The sequence below is a fragment of the Mobula hypostoma genome, chromosome 18, assembly GCF_963921235.1.
Source record: "Mobula hypostoma chromosome 18, sMobHyp1.1, whole genome shotgun sequence".
Classification (NCBI taxonomy): domain Eukaryota; kingdom Metazoa; phylum Chordata; class Chondrichthyes; order Myliobatiformes; family Myliobatidae; genus Mobula; species Mobula hypostoma.
The window spans coordinates 9,386,920-9,405,978 of record NC_086114.1 but is presented as its reverse complement, the minus strand read 5'-3'; the positions used below and the strand labels follow the sequence as shown (position 1 = coordinate 9,405,978).

The 19,059-nt window shown below is 41.9% G+C and overlaps 1 protein-coding gene across 2 annotated transcripts in view; it reads right to left on the bottom strand.

The window, feature by feature from the left end:
• LOC134358318 (ferroptosis suppressor protein 1-like) overlaps nucleotides 1-17,299 on the bottom strand; it is a 33,020-nt gene extending 15,721 nt beyond the window's left edge. Inside the window, exons 1-5 of one of the 2 annotated variants that reach the window (XM_063070419.1) lie at nucleotides 16,893-17,299; nucleotides 10,190-10,371; nucleotides 4,860-4,975; nucleotides 4,618-4,737; nucleotides 4,418-4,510 (exon numbers count right to left, since the gene is read on the bottom strand). In XM_063070419.1, the coding sequence (XP_062926489.1) occupies nucleotides 4,418-4,510; nucleotides 4,618-4,737; nucleotides 4,860-4,975; nucleotides 10,190-10,371; nucleotides 16,893-17,071 (690 nt within the window). In that variant the 5' untranslated portion in view covers nucleotides 17,072-17,299. Of the gene's footprint in view, nucleotides 1-4,417; nucleotides 4,511-4,617; nucleotides 4,738-4,859; nucleotides 4,976-10,189; nucleotides 10,372-16,686; nucleotides 16,859-16,892 lie in introns of those variants that run through there. The other variant, XM_063070420.1, reaches the window with a different exon arrangement.
• Between the last annotated feature and the right edge of the window lie 1,760 nt (nucleotides 17,300-19,059).

Sequence of the window (19,059 nt, the reverse complement as noted above, 5' to 3'; positions counted from 1 at the left end):
ACTTGGTAGTGTGGAGGAGCAGAGGGATCTCGGGGTACATGTCCACAGATCCCTGAAAGTTGCCTTACAGGTAGATAGGGTAGTTAAGAAAGCTTATGGGGTGTTAGTTTTCATAAGTCGAGGGATAGAGTTTAAGAGTCGCGATGTAATGATGCAGCTCTATAAAACTCTGGTTAGGCCACACTTGGAGTACTGTGTCCAGTTCTGGTCGCCTCACTATAGGAAGGATGTGGAAGCATTGGAAAGGGTACAGAGGAGATTTACCAGGACGCTGCCTGGTTTAGAGAGTATGCATTATGATCAGAGATTAAGGGAGCTAGGTCTTTACTCTTTGGAGAGAAGGAGGATGAGAGGAGACATGCTAGAGGCGTACAAGATAATAAGAGGAATAGATAGGACGAGTGGATAGCCAGCGCCTCTTCCCCAAGGCACCACTGCTTAATACAAGAGGACATGGCTTTAAGGTAAGGGGTGGGAAGTTCAAGGGGGATATTAGAGGAAGGTTTTTTTACTCAGAGAGTGGTTGGTGCGTGGAATGCACTGCCTGAGTCAGTGGTGGAGGCAGATACACTAGTGAAGTTTAAGAGACTACTGGACAGATATATGGAGGGGGCTTATATGGGAGGCAGGGTTTGAAGGTTGGCAGAACATTGTGGGCTGAAGGGCCTGTACTGTGCTGTACTTTTCTATATTCTATGTTCTATATTCATTTTAATAGAATTAAATTCGTCCGATCTACGATATTGAAAGAGGTGACCAATTTAATAATATCTTTTTTACATGGTTCAATAAAGTAAGAAAGTTTTATTTAAACGGGTGTTTGTAATTTTTAGTGATTGTTACGCCCAAATAAGTAAATTGATGTACGTCTTCCTATAGATGCTGCCTGGCCTGCTGTGTTCCATCAGCATTTTGTGTGTGTAAATTGATTTCTTACAATTTTAAAAGTGAGGTTAGTATTAATTGATACCAAATTATTTAAAGGAAATAATTCACTCTCATGTAGGTTCAATTTATATCCTGAAAACTGGCTAAAACGGGAGAGTAAAGAAAGTACACAAGGTAACGAGGTCTCAACATTAGAGATAAAAAGCAATATATCATCAGCGTAAAGTGAGATTTTGTGAGTGATACCTCTCCTTAAAATACCACAGATACCATTAGATTCTCGAAAAGCAATGTCAAGGGGTTCTAAAACTAAATCAAAAAGCAAAGGACTCAACGGACAGCCTTGTCTAGTTCCGCGGTGAAGTTTAAACGGTTTGGAATTTTGAAAATAAGTAAGAATCCAAGCAGAAGGAGATAAATAAAGTAATTTAATCCATTGAATAAAATCAGGTCCAAAATTAAATTTGTTTAAGGTTTTAAATAAATAATTCCATTCAACCCTATCAAAGGCCTTCTCAGCATCCAAGGATATCACACATTCCGATATCTCCTGAGAAGAAGAGTAAGTAACATTTAATACATGGTGTATATTAAAATGGGAGTGTCAGTTTTTAATAAATCCCGTCTGATCATCAGAAATAATAGAAGGTAAAATATTTTCAATCCTACTAGCCAGAACTTTAGAAAGAATTTTAGTATCTACATTAAGTAATGAAATTGGCCTATATGAAGAACATTCAGTTGGATCCTTGTTCTTTTTTAGGATAAGCGAAATAGAAGCTTCATAAAAATATTGAGGCAATCTACCCAATTTGAAAGAATCCAAAAAGACTAAGTGTAATTGCGGTATAATTAATGAAGAAAAAGCCTTATAAAATTCTCCAGAAAATCCAGCTGGACCTGGAGCCTTCCCTGAGTGTAATGAATGTATAGCCTCGGCGATTTCCTCATATGAAATGGGTTGATCCATCTGTTTGCAATTATCTGCAGACAGTGCAGGGATATGTAATTGATCTAGAAAATTATTCATTACAGTATTATCTCAAGGGGAATCAGAACGATAAAGTTTAGAATGCTTTGAGAAGTTGGTCATGACTAGACTGAACTCCTGCCTCAGCAAGGACCTGGACCCATTGCAATTTGCCTATCGCCACAATAGGTCAACAGCAGATGCAACCTCAATGGCTCTTCACACGGCTTTAGACCACCTGGACAACACAAACATCTATGTCAGGATGCTGTTCATCGACTATAGCTCAGCATCTAATATCATCATTCCCACAATCCTGATTGAAAAGTTACAGAACCTGGGCCTCTGCACCTCCCTCTGCAATTGGATCCTCGACTTCCTAACCGGAAGACTACAATCTGTGCAGATTGGTGATAACATCTCCTCCTGACGATCAACACTGGTGCACCTCAGGGGTGTGTGTTTAGCCCACTGCTCTACTCTCTATATACCCATGACTGTGTGGCTAGTCAAAGCTCAAATACCATCTATAAATTTGCTGATGATACAACCACTGTTGGTAGAACCTCAGATGGTGACGAGAGGGCGTACAGGAGCGAGATATGCCAACTAGCGGAGTGTTATCGCAGCAACAACTTGGAACTCAACGTCAGTAAGATGAAAGAGCTGATTGTGGACTTCAGGAAGGGCAGCAAGATGAAGGAACACATACCAATCCTCAGAGGGTTCAGAAGTGGAGAGAGTGAGCAGTTTCAAGTTCCTGGGTGTCAAGATCTCTGAGAATCTAACCTGGTCCCAACATATTGATGCAGTTATAAAGAAGACAGCGACTATACTTCATTATGAGTTTGAAGAGATGTGGTATGTCAGAAATACACCCAAAAACTTCTATAGATGTACCGTGGAGAACATTCTGACAGGCTGCATCACTGTCAGGTATGGTGGGGGGGGGGGGGCTACTGCACAGGACCAAAAGAAGTTGCAAAGTGTTGTAAATTTAGTTGGCTGCATCTTGGGTACTAGCCTACAAAGTACCCAGGACATAATCAAGGAGCGGCGTCTCAGAAAGGCAGTGTCTATTATTAAGGACCTCCAGCACCCAGGACATGCCCTTTTCTCACTGTTACCATCAGGTAGGAGGTACAGAAGCCTGAAGGCACACACTCAGCGATTCAGGAACAGCTTCTTCCCCTCTGCCATCCGATTCCTAAATGGACATTGAATCTTTGAACACTACCTCACTTTATTAATATATCTTATTTCTGTTTTTTGCATGATTTTTGATCTATTCAATATACTATACTATAATTTATTTGTTTATTTTCCTTCTACATTATGTATTCCGTTGAACTGCTGCTGCTAAGTTAACAAATTTCACAACACATGCCGGTGATAATGAACCTGATTCTGATTCTCTAATTCTGGTGGCCTGGGATGATTCAGCAGACTGAGCAGTTTGCCATGCATTGTTCTGGATGCCAATGCCAATGTGCCCAAAAGAAAGGTGTCTAGAGCTGTCAGAACCACTTCCTGCAGCCCCAGGTCAACTCATACAACCACCTTGGAGGAAGCCCCAGAACCCAAGATTGTTTCAAAGCCACAAGTCTCATCTGCCAAGGAGAAAGACCCTCCTCGTCAGGAAAAACATCAGAAATACTCCACAGCGATTAAATCTTTAGGCCTGAATGGGACAATTTAAAATTTACTATGCTGTGGATGTCTATATAATAGTTGTATTATATGGTATATTGTGTATGTAGATACAGAGCACTAGAGAGCAACGTGTTACATATTTGAATTGAGTTGCATTCTATATTGAGTTGGAACTTACAGCTAAGTAGGAGGAGTGTAGTGCATTTAATATTTCAGTAATATTGAATATTGTAATATGTTTTTGACTAGGCATTTTGTTGTTTACATAATTCATTACAGGTTATTGGTAAAAGAATGTGAGTGGCATATGTCATTTTGCCACCATATCACAAGTGCTCACCTCACTAAAAGTAAGAATGAAAATTAAAACTAAAATGCTGGGCTCACGTTTTTCTTCCAAGAAGTTTTTGAAGTTACAAAACATAACACGAACCACAGATTCAAGGACAGTTTGGCACCAGAATGCATGACGACACTTGCGAGCTGGTTGTTAATGCAAGTGATACTTCACTGTATGTTTTTAAGTATATGTGACAAATCTTAAATCTGAAATTGAAATCAGCTTCTACCCCGCTGTTATGACTATTCAACGGTCCTGAGTATAAGAAGATAGATTTTTTACATCACATTACATTATAATCTTGCACCTTATTGTCTACCTGCACTTTCTCTGTAACACAGTACTACATTCTGCTATTGTTTTTCCTTGGTCTACCCTGAATGCATTGTGTAATGGGTTAATCTGTATGAACAACATGCAAGACAAGCTTTTCACTGTGTCTTGGTACATGAGGCAACAGCAAACAAATTGAACCCATGTCCCGGGTACTGTGAGCCAGCAGCACCACTGGTCTGCCCATCCATGCTCCCCAGTCTTGCGTTAAGACCGACAACGTTACTACATACCTCTTTGTCAGGATAATCAGTTTTGAGTTCTGCTGCCATTTCCACACCAGCTGACCCGCCCCCGACTACAGCAATTCGTGGAGCTGCCCGAATCTGTGAAAATACAGAAAGTTTATGATGCTCATTACAGAACCACAACTACAGAATTTTAATTTCCTGTTGGATAAACCATCATTTCACAGTCTGTAACACGGTATTACCTTTGCTGCAAGATCTTCATACATCTGGATGGCTTCTTCCATTGGAACTGGGTCACTAAATTTTCCAGGGAAGGGGCCAGAGCTTCCAGTGCCCAGAATAAGGTGTGAAAAGTGCACAGCCTTCAAAACAGAAAGGCCAGTTAGAATTGCATATTGAAAAAGTTTGTGTCTCATAGCATTTAGATACCTAGACTTGCACAGCTAAAGATGAAGTCAACACAAATGAACATAAGAGTGCCTACCTCCCCACTCTTCAAAATTACTTCTTGTTTTTCCAAATCAATATTGATGACATAACCTTGCTTGAAGTTCTCTCCAAATGTCTCTTTGAATGAAATAAATGTTTTCTTCGCAAATCCTAACAAGGAGAAAAAAGTGGAACTAAAGGGATTATTATTGTATGTGTTTCTAAGTATCTTGATTGTAATTGATTTATTATTGTCACATGTATCAAGATACATTGAAACGCTGGTTTTGCATACTGATTGTTCCAATCAAACATGATGCACTGACGCAGAACAAGGTAAAACAATAATGCAGAATAAGGTATAACAGTTACAGAGAAAGTGCAGGTAAACGATAAGGTGCTAGGTCATAATAAGGTAGATTGTGAGGTCAAAATCCATCTTATCATACCAGGGAACTATTTAATAGTCTTATAAGAGTGGAGTAGGAGCTGTCCTTAAGCCTGGTGGTACATACTTTCAGGCTTTTGTATCTCCACCTGATGGAAGAGGGAAGAAGAGAGAACGCTCAGGGTGGCTGCTTCATTGAAATGTCCATTGAGGAGAGGATGATTTGTATGATGTCCTGAGCTGTTTCCATACTAAGCCATTAGCGTCCAGATAGGAAGCATTTCATTGTGCAGTAGCAAAAATTGGTAAGGGTTGATGGACAGGCCACATTTCCAGCTTCTTGAGGAAGTAGAGGCATTGGTGAGCTTTCCTGGCCGTGGTATCAATGTGATTGGATGAGGACGACACTTAGTGATGTTCATTCCTTGGACCCTGAAGCTCTCAAACCTCTACCTCAGCATCATTGATGTAGACAGCAGCACATGCCCACTCCTCTTCAAGTCAGATTGTTTTTGCTTCACCGAGTACACAACACAGAATAGGATAATGGTTTAGATGACAAATGTCTTCAGTCAGCGGGATGGCAACCTTCATAAAACTGAAAATGTCTTCTTAGAGGTTATATTTGCAGTCTGATCAATGCTCTTTGAACACTAATAGAATCAAGTGACAAGGTTGAGGTCTTGGCTTCTGTCCAGTATTGCAAACTGCTGATTTGCTTGTCTAGCAGGGTGGAAGACTGATACAACTCACAACCTCAACTAAGGTCTTAGTTCAAGACGCTACCTTATCTTTAGAATTGGAGCATAAACATGCAATGCAAATGATTAAAAAACTGCTCAAGATTGAAACTGGGCATCAAGTTTGTTATCTATACCAATTTCAGTAATGGATTACAATTAGTCAAGCAGATTCTTTGCAGCTAATTATTTGCAGCATAATATTTGTAATAGTATTGTGGAGAACGGAATCTCATTTCCTAATGACACTCACCAACTTTACTGAGCTAACAACTGTCCTAAAGCTCCTTCCAGTGGGTGGGGGGGGGGGGGGAGAGGGAAGAGTACACACTGGGTCTTCAGAATTCATCTCTGTCACCCTCTGAAGACCTGATAAAATGGAGATAATGTAGCTGATTGAGGAGAGAATTGAAAAACGTCAAGAGCAATATGGTATTAAGCTTAAGGGATGATGTGAACTGGGGTCATCTCACATTTGATTAGAACACAAAACATAGGAGCATAATTAGGGTATTCAGCCTATTGTGTCTACTCCACCATTCTATCATACCTGATTCATTATTCACCACCTCCTTTCACACGGTAACCTTACTCATCAAAAACCTATCAACCTGTGTTTTAAATGCAGAGGGGAGGAGAAGATGGTGGCGCAACGCAGCGCGCGCAGCTGCTCCGAAATGATATCCATATTTGTTAAGTAGGTACCGTGCACAATGCTGATTTGATGGAGACAGACGTGAGAAGCACGGAGGAACATCTGGAGAAACTTCTGAAATGCCTGCTTCGTTGCTGCTGCTACTGTGCGATCAAGAATCTCTGGAGGGTAAGGCCCCAAATCCTCGGCTTTGCCTATTGCCTGTTGCCAGGGCGGGGTTGAAGCGATCGGCAGAGATGTTGCTCAGTGCTCGGTGTCAGAGGCTCGAAGTTTTCGGATGGACTCAAGAGTCGGCTGTGGTCGGGTGCTTCCAGGATGCTGCATCAGCAAGTTTGCGGCGCTCGAGGTTCATGGCAGGGAGAGATTTTCTTCCTTCTACCGTCTGCGTGAGATGATGGAACTTTCGAGAGACTTTAAGACTTTTTTTTTAACCGGGCCAATGGTCTGTTCTTTATCAAATTATGGTATTGCTTTGCACTGTTGTAACTATATGTTATAATTATGTGGTTTTTGTCAGTTTTTCAGTCTTGGTTTGTCTTGTGTTTCTGTGATATCATTCTGGAGGACCATTGTATCATTTCTTAATGCATGCACTACTAAATGACAAAAAAGAGAGGACTGAGTGTCCTCATAATCTAATCTAAAATCTAAATATACCCAAAGACTTGGCCTCCACAGCCATTCATGGCAATGAATTCCACAAGTTCACTACCCTCTGGCTAAAGAAATTCCTCCTTATCTCTGTCCTTGTTCTGAATGACGGCGTAGTGGCATCAGCGCCGGACTTCGGAGCGAAGGCTCCTGATGTTGAATCCAGCCAGCTCCCCTGACATGCTTTCCATTCGTGCTGAGTTGAGCATTGAGCGAGCAACTCAGCCTCGTAAAAACAAGAAAGCCTGCTAAAGAAAACGCTGTCAATGACGGCGGCCCGATGACTCCTCTCGGAGTTAAGGGCTTTCTTCTTCTTCTGTCCTCGTATTCTGAGGCTGTGCCCTCTGGCCCTAGACTCCCCTACCATAGGAAACATCCTCTCCACCTCCACTATATCTAGGCCTCTCAATATCTGATAGGTTTTAAAGAGATACCACCCTCATGTTTTGAAACTCCACTGAGCACAGGACTCAAAATTATGAGAATGAAAATGCACTTTAGTTGACTCAAATGTTGTAACAGCCATCTTATGTCAAGCTAGGAAGTCAGCTGCATACTCCATGCTGCCATCTATATTTCACACATCTGTGAAAAACTCAGTTTCATTAAAGACCACTAGACAAAGGTAAATGATGGGCTGAATGTTTCATCACCGCGTCTGCTCCACTATTCAATCAAGGCTGGTTTAATATTTATTGAGATACAGTGCAGAGTAGGCTCTTTGAGCCACGCTGCCCAGCAATCCCTTTATATAATCCTAGCCGAATCACAGGACAATTTACAAAGATCAACCGGTACGTCTTTGGACTGTGGGAGGAAACTGGAGCAATTGGAGGAAACCTACATGGTGACGGGGAGAACGTACAAATCCCTTATAGACAGCAGTGAAAATTGAACCTGGGTTGCAGGTACTGTAAAATATTCTGCTAACCACTATGCTACTGTGCCGCCCCAATCCTCTCAACCTCATCAGTGCCCGTGTGAGAATGTAGCTGCAGTAAATTTCCAATATGAAAGTGTTCTTTCTCTTCTGTATCTGTTCTTGCTCTTGAGAAGGACACAATTTTGAGATACCGTGCACCATGGAATGCACTGATAACTGCAGACCATGTGGCCAAGGTGATTATGACAATCAAGCATTTGGGAGCTATTAAACAAGTAATGTATGTGCGTAAGTATGGACAAGGACTTGAAATTGGGCTATATAATAGTCAAAGTGGCGCGTGGCCAAGCAGTTAAGGTGTTCGTCCAGTGATTTGAAGGTCGCTAATTCGAGCCTTGGCTGAGGTAGCGTGTGTGTCCTTGAGCAAGGCACTTAACCACACATTGCTCTGCGACGACACCAGTGCCAAGCTGTATGGGTCCTAATGCCCTTCCCTTGGACAACATCGGTGGCGTGGAGAGGGGAGACTTGCAGCATGGGCAACTGCTGGTCTTCCATACAACCTTGCCTAGGCCTGCGCCCTGGAAACCTTCCAAGGCACAAATCCATGGTCTCATGAGTCTAACGGATGCCTATATAAAAAATATATAATTGTCAAAGTCGAGTTTGTTATCTGCACAAGTGCATGGATGCACAGGTATAACAGAAAAACTTACTTGCAGCAGCTTATACATTGCATTGTATAAGCAGCATTCAGAAGAAAATTAGTTATTCACAAATGTCAAGAATATGTTTAGAACAAAAAAAAGTCTATTTTAGTGCAAAGTGATCAGTGTGGTGCTAAACTGTTCTGATTAGGCTATAAAAGGTATATTTAAAGTAGAGGTTGATAGGTTCTTGATTATTAAGCATGTCAAAGGTTATGGGGAGAAGGCAGAAAAATGGGGTTGAGAGAGAGAATAATTTGCCATTATCAAATGGTGGAGCAGACTCGATGGACTGAATGGCCTAATTCTGCTGCTCTATCTTAAACGCAAAGTCTGAAAAGTTTATAAATAAATATATCAAAATGTTCCTCGTGAAGTGATCAACCACAATAAGCCTGGAGACCAACAACTACAGACAACCCAATCTTTGACTCAGAGGAACTCACCACATCGAACTCTGGCCAGGCTCATCTGGAGTGGTTGGTAAATGAACTGACTTGAGCTTTCCTCTTCTTCTTTTGACCTTAATGCAGTCTAACTTCAAGGTGCATTACCACCACCAGCTGGACTGGAGTGTGGTGTACAGAACTGGAAAATAACCTTTAGTACTTCTCTCTCAAATGAAAGCCAAATTACCCTAAAAAGCCCTTTAGATTGCAAGTAATTAAAGATGATACGGTGAATTAAAGTCACTTCCATAACTTATTTAAATGAAAACTATCAACCCCCAGAGGTTGTAATGAAGCCTGCATCTGATTTATTTGAACCTTATATGATTCACACTGTAATAATATATGTGCAACTGTTTCAGAATTATGACAAAACCTACGCAACCCAGAATGATGCTTTCCAAATAGATAAAAGAAATTATTAAATCTAGAATACCCAATTCTAAGTCAGGCCAAGGTAATTCCTTCCTTTTACTACCTACTTCTCCCATAAACCCAACAGTTTTGTCTATTCTGTAAAGGTGTCTCCCCTTATAAAAGAAGCTTTGAAGGTTGTGAAACTCCTAAAAGAGTTAAAGTTACATACAAGTTGTTTGAACTAATTACAATTAATAAGAAACACAGTTAATAGGCAAAGTCATTGTCTGGTGTGTCCGGTTTAACTGGCAATTTCACACACAGCATCAATATACTCTCTCAAGATGAGTATTGCTCCTCCATTAAGTACAGCTTAGTGCAACAAGGCTCTCTTGTCTGATTACCTTTTGCTTTATATATAAAAAAAAGGTAAGGCTTGTGCACCAGCAGGCAACAAAAGAGTCTATATCCTTACTGGCTCACTACCTAGAGAGGAACAAGAGGAGAGAAACACTCAACAGTTCAGAATCACAAACCTTCCTTTTGTTAACTCACCACTTTCCACTGACGCTCGGAGGGCGCCGGGATTGTGGTGGAAGGCATCTTTTATGTCAATCAACGTGAATGGAATCTTGTACGACTTCAGCTGGTTTCCTGCCGCAATCCCTCCAAAGCCACCACCGACCACCACGACGTGGACCGTCTCATCCACTGATACCGCCCCTCCCATGCTGTTTCTGGGGGAAGAGAGTGTTTCAGCAAATGTGTTAAGTAGTATTAATTGTAGGTAAGCATACATACCAGGTGCATTGTAAAATGACTCGGACCTGCAATTCCAATAGATTGGTGAGCAAGTATGCAGTTGGTGTACATAATATTTCACTAATCGATAATTGGTTTATCATTGTCACACGCACCAACGTGCTGTTTTGCATGCTATCCATACAGGTCATTTCACCACGTTAGTGCAAGGGAATATCAATAACAGGACGCAGAATAAAGTGTTAAAATTACCAAAAAAGTGCAGACAAAAAGCTGCAAGCCCATATCAAAGCAGCTTGTGAGGTCAGGAGTCCCTCTTATTGTACAAAGGCACTGTTCAGTAGCCTTGTAATGACAGGAATGAAGTGGTCGTTGGTGGTTCATGCTTTCAGCCTTTTGTATCATCTGCCCAAAGAGAGGAGGAAGAGGTAACCCCCATCCATATATTATTAATTTTGGACTGCATTCCTGAGGTTTTAGAGTTTATTTTATGTATATATTCTTTGTCATGCTGCAAAACGTTGAGCTGCTAAACTGTGATTCATTGCTCCACAACAATGACAATAAAGATATTCTATTCTATTCTAACACCCAGGATGGGTGGCACCTTTGATTACGCTAGCTGTTATCCATGGCAACAAGAAGTGTAGACAAAGTCCATGGAGAGGAGGCTGGTTTTTGTAATGTTCTGAATTGTGTCCATACTCTCCATAGTTCTTTGCAATCTTGGGCAGAGCACTTACTACACCAAGCTGTGATTCATCTGGGGTTACTTTCTGTGGCACATCTATAAAAGACGGTAAGGGACGTGCTGAATTTCCTTCATCTTCTGAGGAAGTAGAGGCACTGGTATGCTTTCTTGGCCATGGTGTCTGCATTGTTGGATCATGTTTACACCAGGAACTTGGAGTTCTCAACGTCTCCACCTCAGCCCCACTGATTCAAACAGGATGTACAATAACCAAGATATTATATGCATCACTGAAGGTTACAAAAGTATACTGGGTCTGAACTACTGATCTAAAGATCTACTATCCCACCATCACAGCTACCAAGTTTAAATTCAGTTAAAATCATCATCATTAACAATGACCATGAACCTTCAGGATTACTCCAATATCTCAGGAAGGAAGACGTAGATGGTTGTAGACTCAGCCAGCTCCACCGCAGGCACAAGCCTCCCCACCATCGAGGACGTCTTCAAAGTCAGTACCTCAAGGGGGCAGCATCCATCATTAAGGAGCCCCACCACCCAAGGCATGCCCTCTTCTCATTACTAGGACCAGAGGGGAAGTAGAGGAACCTGAAGACCAATGTTCCCTCTAATTTTGTAATGACCAGTGTGCGCAAAAATCTTGTGCTGTGCAATTTTTTTGCCCAGTGACAACATGTGCGCACTGAATAATTTATTCAATTAAAAAACAGTACAAGTAAGCCAGTTCTAAAATCTGCAGATATATCATCACAAACTCCACGTTGTCAACACCACCTAATATACGAAACATGCCAGCAAGGTAGATGGTGACAACCTTTTGGGCACAGTTCAAATTCCTTTGTGCACTAGTAAGTGCACATGCACACACCTTACAGGGAACACTGTTGAAGAAGCGTACTCAAATGCTTTAGGAACAGCTTCTTCCCCTCTGCCATCAGATTTCTGAATGGTCCACAAACCCAACCCCTGCACCACTTATTTATTATATACTTATTGTAACACAATAACTGTTTATATCTTGCACTGTACTGCTGCCACAAAACAAAAAATTTCACCACATATATCAGTGATAATAAACCTGATTTTTATAGTAACAACTCTAGATCTAAAGCACTGATTCTCAGAATCAGTAGAGCTACTAGGACTTGATGTTTCAATCCCTGTGGTAAGTTGGCACTCTCGATGTTGGCAGTGGGCTTGGAGTGGTGACAAGGAGGGTAGGTATGACATCGGGGTCATCAGGTGGGCACCCTCCTTGTTTTGATGTTTTGCTGATAAGCCCACGACATCTCCAGAGGGCTCAACGGTGCTACCTGGCGTCCCAGATACACCCCCCTCAGTTCCATACCCTCCTGCCTTCATCTTGCAGCCCAGTTGTTGTCTTTCCTTTTAATCCAAATCCAATTGCTGCTTTTTTCTGCTGCGTTTGACAAGGACTTGATTGCTTGTTGGAAAGAGTGACCCCTCACCCCATCTTCTTCAATAGATTGGTCATAGATGTAGCAACGAATCCCCTGCATCCCCCTTCTACAGGGAAAATCTTGGTCTTCCAGCCATTCTGGGCAGCTTCGGTTGGCAGTTCAGAGTACTTGGTCTTTTTCCTCTCATAAGCTTCTTCAACACCATCTTCCCATGGTACTGTCAATTCCACAACATTAACTATCTTTTGAAATTGTTCAGTTCAGAGGACAACTACAAATGAATAATAAATGTTCGCCTGGCCAAAAATATCTTCATCCAATGAAGAATATGTCAGCAAAAGGCCATCCATAACTTAGAATCTGGATCAAGTTTATCACAGACATACCTGTATGTCATGAAATTTGATATTTTGCAGCAGTACAATGCATAAAATATACTATAAATTACAATAAATAGACAAAATAAATTAGTGCAAAAAGAGAGCAAAATTAGTGAGTTCGTGTTAGTGGGTTTATTGTCTGTTCAGAAATCTGATAGTGGAGAGGAGGAAGCTGTTCATAAAACATTGAGTGTGTGGCTTCAAGCTCTTGTACCTCGTCTCTGATGCTATTAACAAGAGGGCATGTCCTTGCTGAAAGGCTTTAATGATAGATGCTGCCTTTTTGAGGCATTGCCTTTAGAAGGTATCCTCAATGGTGTGGAGGTAGTTGCATGATAGAGCTGCAGTACCTTTCCCCTAATCTTGTGCATTGGCCCCTCCATACCAGTCCCTCACACATGGCTTTTCAATGACCTCTGATACAGGGTGTCAACTGTAACGTCCTGGTTAAGATTTTTTACTGCTATGCTGTAGGTATTTCATTTTAGCAGTTCTGCAAGAGCAGACCGTTCTGCTTTCAGCTTGTTTGGGTCTGAGCCAAGATAAGAGGCTTGTTATTCAACTCAGGAATGTGTTGTCAACCAATCAGAATGGTGGAATTGGGAGAAGGTACTGAGGAACGCTGGGTTGAGGGTCTTGGTTGGCGGGAGCTGGGAGAAGACGGGGGGGGGGGGGGAAGATGGCTAAGGATGCCGTTCCTGTGACACAAGGTGCATTGTGCAGGTGAATGGCTTCAAGAGGAAGAACCAATACTCCCGAGGGAGGCATTTTTGTTTGAGATGGATTTAAAGCGACATTCGGAAGGTGGTGGGCGCTTTCACGCAGACCGAGGGTCCAGTGTGCAAGTGACAGACAAGTTCAAGATAAGCTCCAACTTAAGTGCACATTTGCTGTTTAAGATTAATGGGCCCTTTTTTGTTTTTTTTCTTTCTTTAATTTAATAACTGCTTACATTAACATTCTTAAATTATACTTCTTTAGAAATTGTATTCAATGTACGATCGGTTATTTATTGCCGAGGGCAGTAAATCTCACAGCATTCACACAAACCGGGGTTTAGGTGAGCAAGACACCCCAACCTCATGGATTTGGCGGGACCAAAGTTGTATACATCCTAGACTTACATGGCCGGTGTACATAGAAATCTACAGCACATTACAGGCCCTTCGGCCCACAATGTTGTGCTGACCATGTAACCTACTCTAGAATCTGCCTAGAATTTCCCTAGTGCATAGCCCTCTATTTTTCTAAGCTCCATGTACCTATCTAAGAGGCTCTTAAAAGACCCTATTGTATCGACTTTCATCATCACTGCCGGCAGTGCATTCCATGCACCCACCACTGTGTAAAAAAAACTTATCCCCGACATCCCCTCAGTACCCATTTTCAAGCACCCTAAAATTATGCCCCCTTGTGTTAGCCATTTCAGCCCTGGGAAAAAGCCTCTGGCGGGTCTTTTGTTGCAGAGTTGGGAGACTGCCTACTAGGGCTAACAAGCCATTTCCTGAGATGCCTGGGGAGATGGGTTTTCACAAAGTATTGCCCATTGTTTTGTCTCTAGGGATGCTGTCTGATCAACAGTTTGTTTTTTTTTCTTAATCCTGACATGGCTTCACATTTTGGGGACAAACCAGTACACTCTCACACTTGTTGGAAGAGCAAATGTGACTAGAGACATCCTCATAGCATACACAGTGAACTGATCTACCAAACTCCACCGATGTCAGGGATGTGTTTGCACCAGTCCCTTTGGTGTCAATAACTTCACTCACCTCAACTCTGAACTGATTCCACAACTTACAGACTCACTTTCAAGGACTCTACAACTCATGTTTCCTCTCTCTATATATTTTTAATGGTGATTGAAGCCAGGTGGGTAGAGGAGGAGGGATGAAGTGAGAAGCTGGGAAGTGATAGGTGTAAAAAGGGCTGAAGAAAGAGGATACTTTGTTTTCATATAGTTTTCCATAAATTCTACTGTATTTCTTTATTTTCCTGTAAATGCCTATAAGAAAATGAATATTAAGGTAGTATAGCAGGTAGTATGTGGTGACTGTGGAAATATGTCTAACCATTAAGTTTTTTATGAATTTATAACTTTTGTAAAATATAATGTGACAAAATGGAACCTATGAGATTCCAGAGTGCTTTGCTGGTTTGGATGGAGGCCCGTAAGAAGTGTGAGTGTGTTTTATAGCAGGGAGTGTGTTTATGGCAGGGTGTGTTTTAACAACAGAGAAAAACAGGTCACAGCTGTCATGAGGGTAAGAAGCCTCAAAAGATAAATGGACTGATTGAAGACAAAATACGGTGGATGCAGATAAGGAAGGAATGCAATTATTTGATGGAACAACCTCAAAGACATTAAGTTGATGAATTACTGGACTTTGTAAACATATAAAAATGGTTTGTTTTGAGCTGTAAGATTGAAGCTACCTTCCTTAACTTATGGAGGGAAACATTCCCTTGCAAGTAAGAAATGCGCTTATAATTTGATCCACTCTGAATTTGTTGTTTGTTACTGTATATTAGAGACCTAGCTGAATGGTACACAACATGACATATGCACTTTGATAATACATTTACTTTGACTTTACAGCTGGAAATGCTACAGCTGCTTTAAACAGAATTTTACAGATGCAAGTTTAAGAAAACATTTTATTTGTTACGGACGTTTAAGGGACAAATTCCAGCAAATAGGATTTGCATAGATGGGCATCACTGTTGGCATGGATGAAGTAGGCTTCAAAGGCACACTTCTGTACCATACACTTATGAAATATACGTTAAGCCTTTCCGTTCCTGGTAACTTCCTCACTCAGAGGCTGGCAAGAGTGTGAAACAAACTGACAGTGGAACTAGTGGATGCGGCCCGATTGCAACATTTAAGAGAAATTTGTACAAAGACTTGGGTGGGAGTGGTTATGGAGGGCTATGGCAGAGGTGTGGGTCAACTGGATTAAGCAGAATAACAGTGTGGCACAGACTAGAGGGGCTGAAGGGCCCGATTCTATAATTTATGAAAATACAAAATCGTCCTTCACAGGTTGTTTAAACAACATTTAGTCACGGTAAACAATAGAGCGTCTTCTAGAAAAGATCCCCTCTAACTTCTACTTGTCAAAAGCTACCATCGATAGGTTACAGGATTTTAATGTCACTGGGAACGGCAGAACTTGGAGCAAAACCTTCCTATTCCACCACCGTTCCCGGGAGGGTTCCAGCCCAATCTGCAGACATATCTGCTGTCCAACCAGACAAGGAGCATCCATGAGGCTCCACACCATGGCTATTCAATGAAGCCGATTAAATCAGAGTTTTATGCAAGAAACTTGAATCCAATAACTCAAATTCCTTTCCACTCTCCACTACCACAAAACCTTCCCCTTACACACACTGTATAAGTGCCATGAAGTTCAAAGTAAATTTATTATCAAAGCAGATATGTCACCATCTTCAACCCTGAGACTCGTTTTTATCGCGAGCACACTCAGTAAATCCAATAAAGATAACAGAATCAACGAAAGACCGCACCAACAGGGCAGACAACCAGACTGTGCAAATACAAAATAATAATAAATTAACAATAAATACTGAGAACATGAGATGAAAAGTCCTTGAAAGTGTGACCATAGGTTATGGGAACGGTTCAGTGATGGGGCGAGTGAAGTTAAATCTCTGGTTCAAGAGCCTGATGGCTGAGGGGTAATAACTGCTCCTGAACGGAAACATAACAGAAACAAGTTAACGTGAATTATATATACCATAACTTACGCAGGCGTGTACTGGGCAATTATTTTTATTGCTTTTACGAGTTGGTTGGAATAATTTAGCGAATGCAACAGCGATTCTTTAAAACTGCATTCTCAATGTCCCATGTCCTCACGGAAGTAGGCGATCTGCAATGGTAACGCGAGTGCGGGAGTTCTTGACGTTACGCAGCAAAACTTTCAGCTCAAGCCAACACCATGACAGCTTACCGTGCCGAGAAGGGGAGGAGGTAAATCCCCGCACAGACTGCTCCCGCACTTCTTGTCGACGGCAGCCGTTCGCAAGAGCAGGCCGGGAAGCTGACGGCCCCTGATAATGGTGACGAGGGCGGAGAGACGAGTGACCCGCCCTCTTTGCACCCTCCGCAGGTCCAATTGCAGGGGTCCATGCCCAGTGACGGGTCCCGGCGCAGTACGCGTAGTGGGGACCAACTTCCAGAGTTCTGTGTTGTGCTGTGGTAAACCCCTGACTACCCCGAAGGCATTCTGTATCCCCTTTTTGATCAGCTGTTCCCAGTTCTTCTATATCGTGCCTAACTGTGGGCCTTATACACACAAGAGATTCTGCAGATGCTAGAAATCTACAGCGACGCGCACAAGATGCTGAAGGAGCTCAATAGAACAGGCAGCAGCTACGGAGAAGAATAAACAGTCGGGCCGAGACCTTTCATCAGAGCTGGTAAGGAAGGGGGAAGAAGATGAGGGTATGGGAAGGAGTACAAGCTAGAGGGTGATAGGTACGGCCAAGCGCGGGGCGGGAGGGCGGAGTGAGAAGCTGGGAGTTGTTGGATGGAAAAGTTGACCGGTTGAAGAAGAAGGAATCCAATAGGAGAGGAGAGTGGACCTTGGGAGAAAGGGAAGGAGGGAAGGAACTAGATGGGCAGGGATAAGAAGGGAGCCAGAATGGGGAATGGAAAAGAATCATAGACCATTGCAGCACAGAAAGAGGCTCTTTGGCCCATCAAAGCCTGTATGTATTTACCCTACCCATACCACTCATAATTTTTATATACCTCTATCAAATCTCTCCTCATTCTCCCATGCTCCAGGGAATAAAGCCCTAGTTTATTCAACCTTTCCCTATAGCCCAGTCCTTCAATTCTTGGTAACATCCTTGTAAACGCTTTCTGTACTCTTATCAATCTTCTTGATATCTTTTCTATAGGTAGGTGTCCAAAACTGCACAGAATGGTCTAAATTAGGCCTTACCAATGTATTATACATCCTCACCATCCCAATTCAGATGCTCATTGCATTGATCTATGAAGGATAATGTTCCAAAAGCTTTCTTTATGACCACATCTACCCGTCAAGGCACTCTGGAGGAATTATGGATCGCTCTGTTCTATCACACACATCAGTGCACAACCAGTTACTGTGTAAGTCCTGCGTTGGTTTTCTACCCTTCCAAAGTTCATCACCCCACACCTGTCTGCATTAAATTCCAACTGAGAGGGGAGAAGTTACTGGAAGATGTATAAATGTTTGAAAGACTTGGGGAACTCAGGAACAGGGAAAAGATGAGATGCACAGGTGATGCATTTTGGGTGTTCAAATGGAAGGGGAAAGCACAGGAAATGGAGCAATGAGGGATCTTGGAAGCAAATCCATAGCTCTCCGAAAATGGTAAGGAAGGTGGATAGGTTGTTAAAGAAGGGCATGGTGGGGCATTGATTATAAAATTAGGGAAGTTATGTTGCAGCTGTATAAAAATTTGATTAGGTTGTATAAAATTCTTTAGATTTGAGTGCAGGCATGATCATCATACTATAGGAGGTTTGGTGAGGTTTTGGAGAGAATGCGGCAGGGGTACACCAAAATGTCACCTGGTCTGGGGTTTATTAGCCTTAATAAGAAGTTGGAGGAAGCTGGATTGTTTTCACTGGAGCGCCAGAGTCTGAGGGATAGCCTAAAGTTTAGTTTGTCATTTGGGCATCGAAGCATTGAAACATACAGTGAAATGCGTAGTTTGCATTAACAATAATCACAGTCCGAGGATCTGCTGGGAGCAGCATGCCAGTGTTGCCGTGCTTCCAGCGCCAACATAGTATCATAGCATGCCCACAACTAATCCGAACCCACTCTTTATAACGTGGGAGAAAGAAGTGTCTGCAGATTGATTTTCTGTCAGTCTTTGTGTGTAGTTTTTCATTGATTCTATTGTATTTCTTTGTTCTACTGTGAATGTCTGCAAGAAAATGAATCTCAGGAAAGTATATGGTGATATTTACACACTTCGATAATAGATTTACTTTGAACTTTGAACTATGTAAACATATCTCCTTTTTAAGTGAAGCAATGTGATATTGATGCTCCCTATCTCATATTCACATCTGTATTACTATATACAGTATACATATTTATAAATGTTGCATCT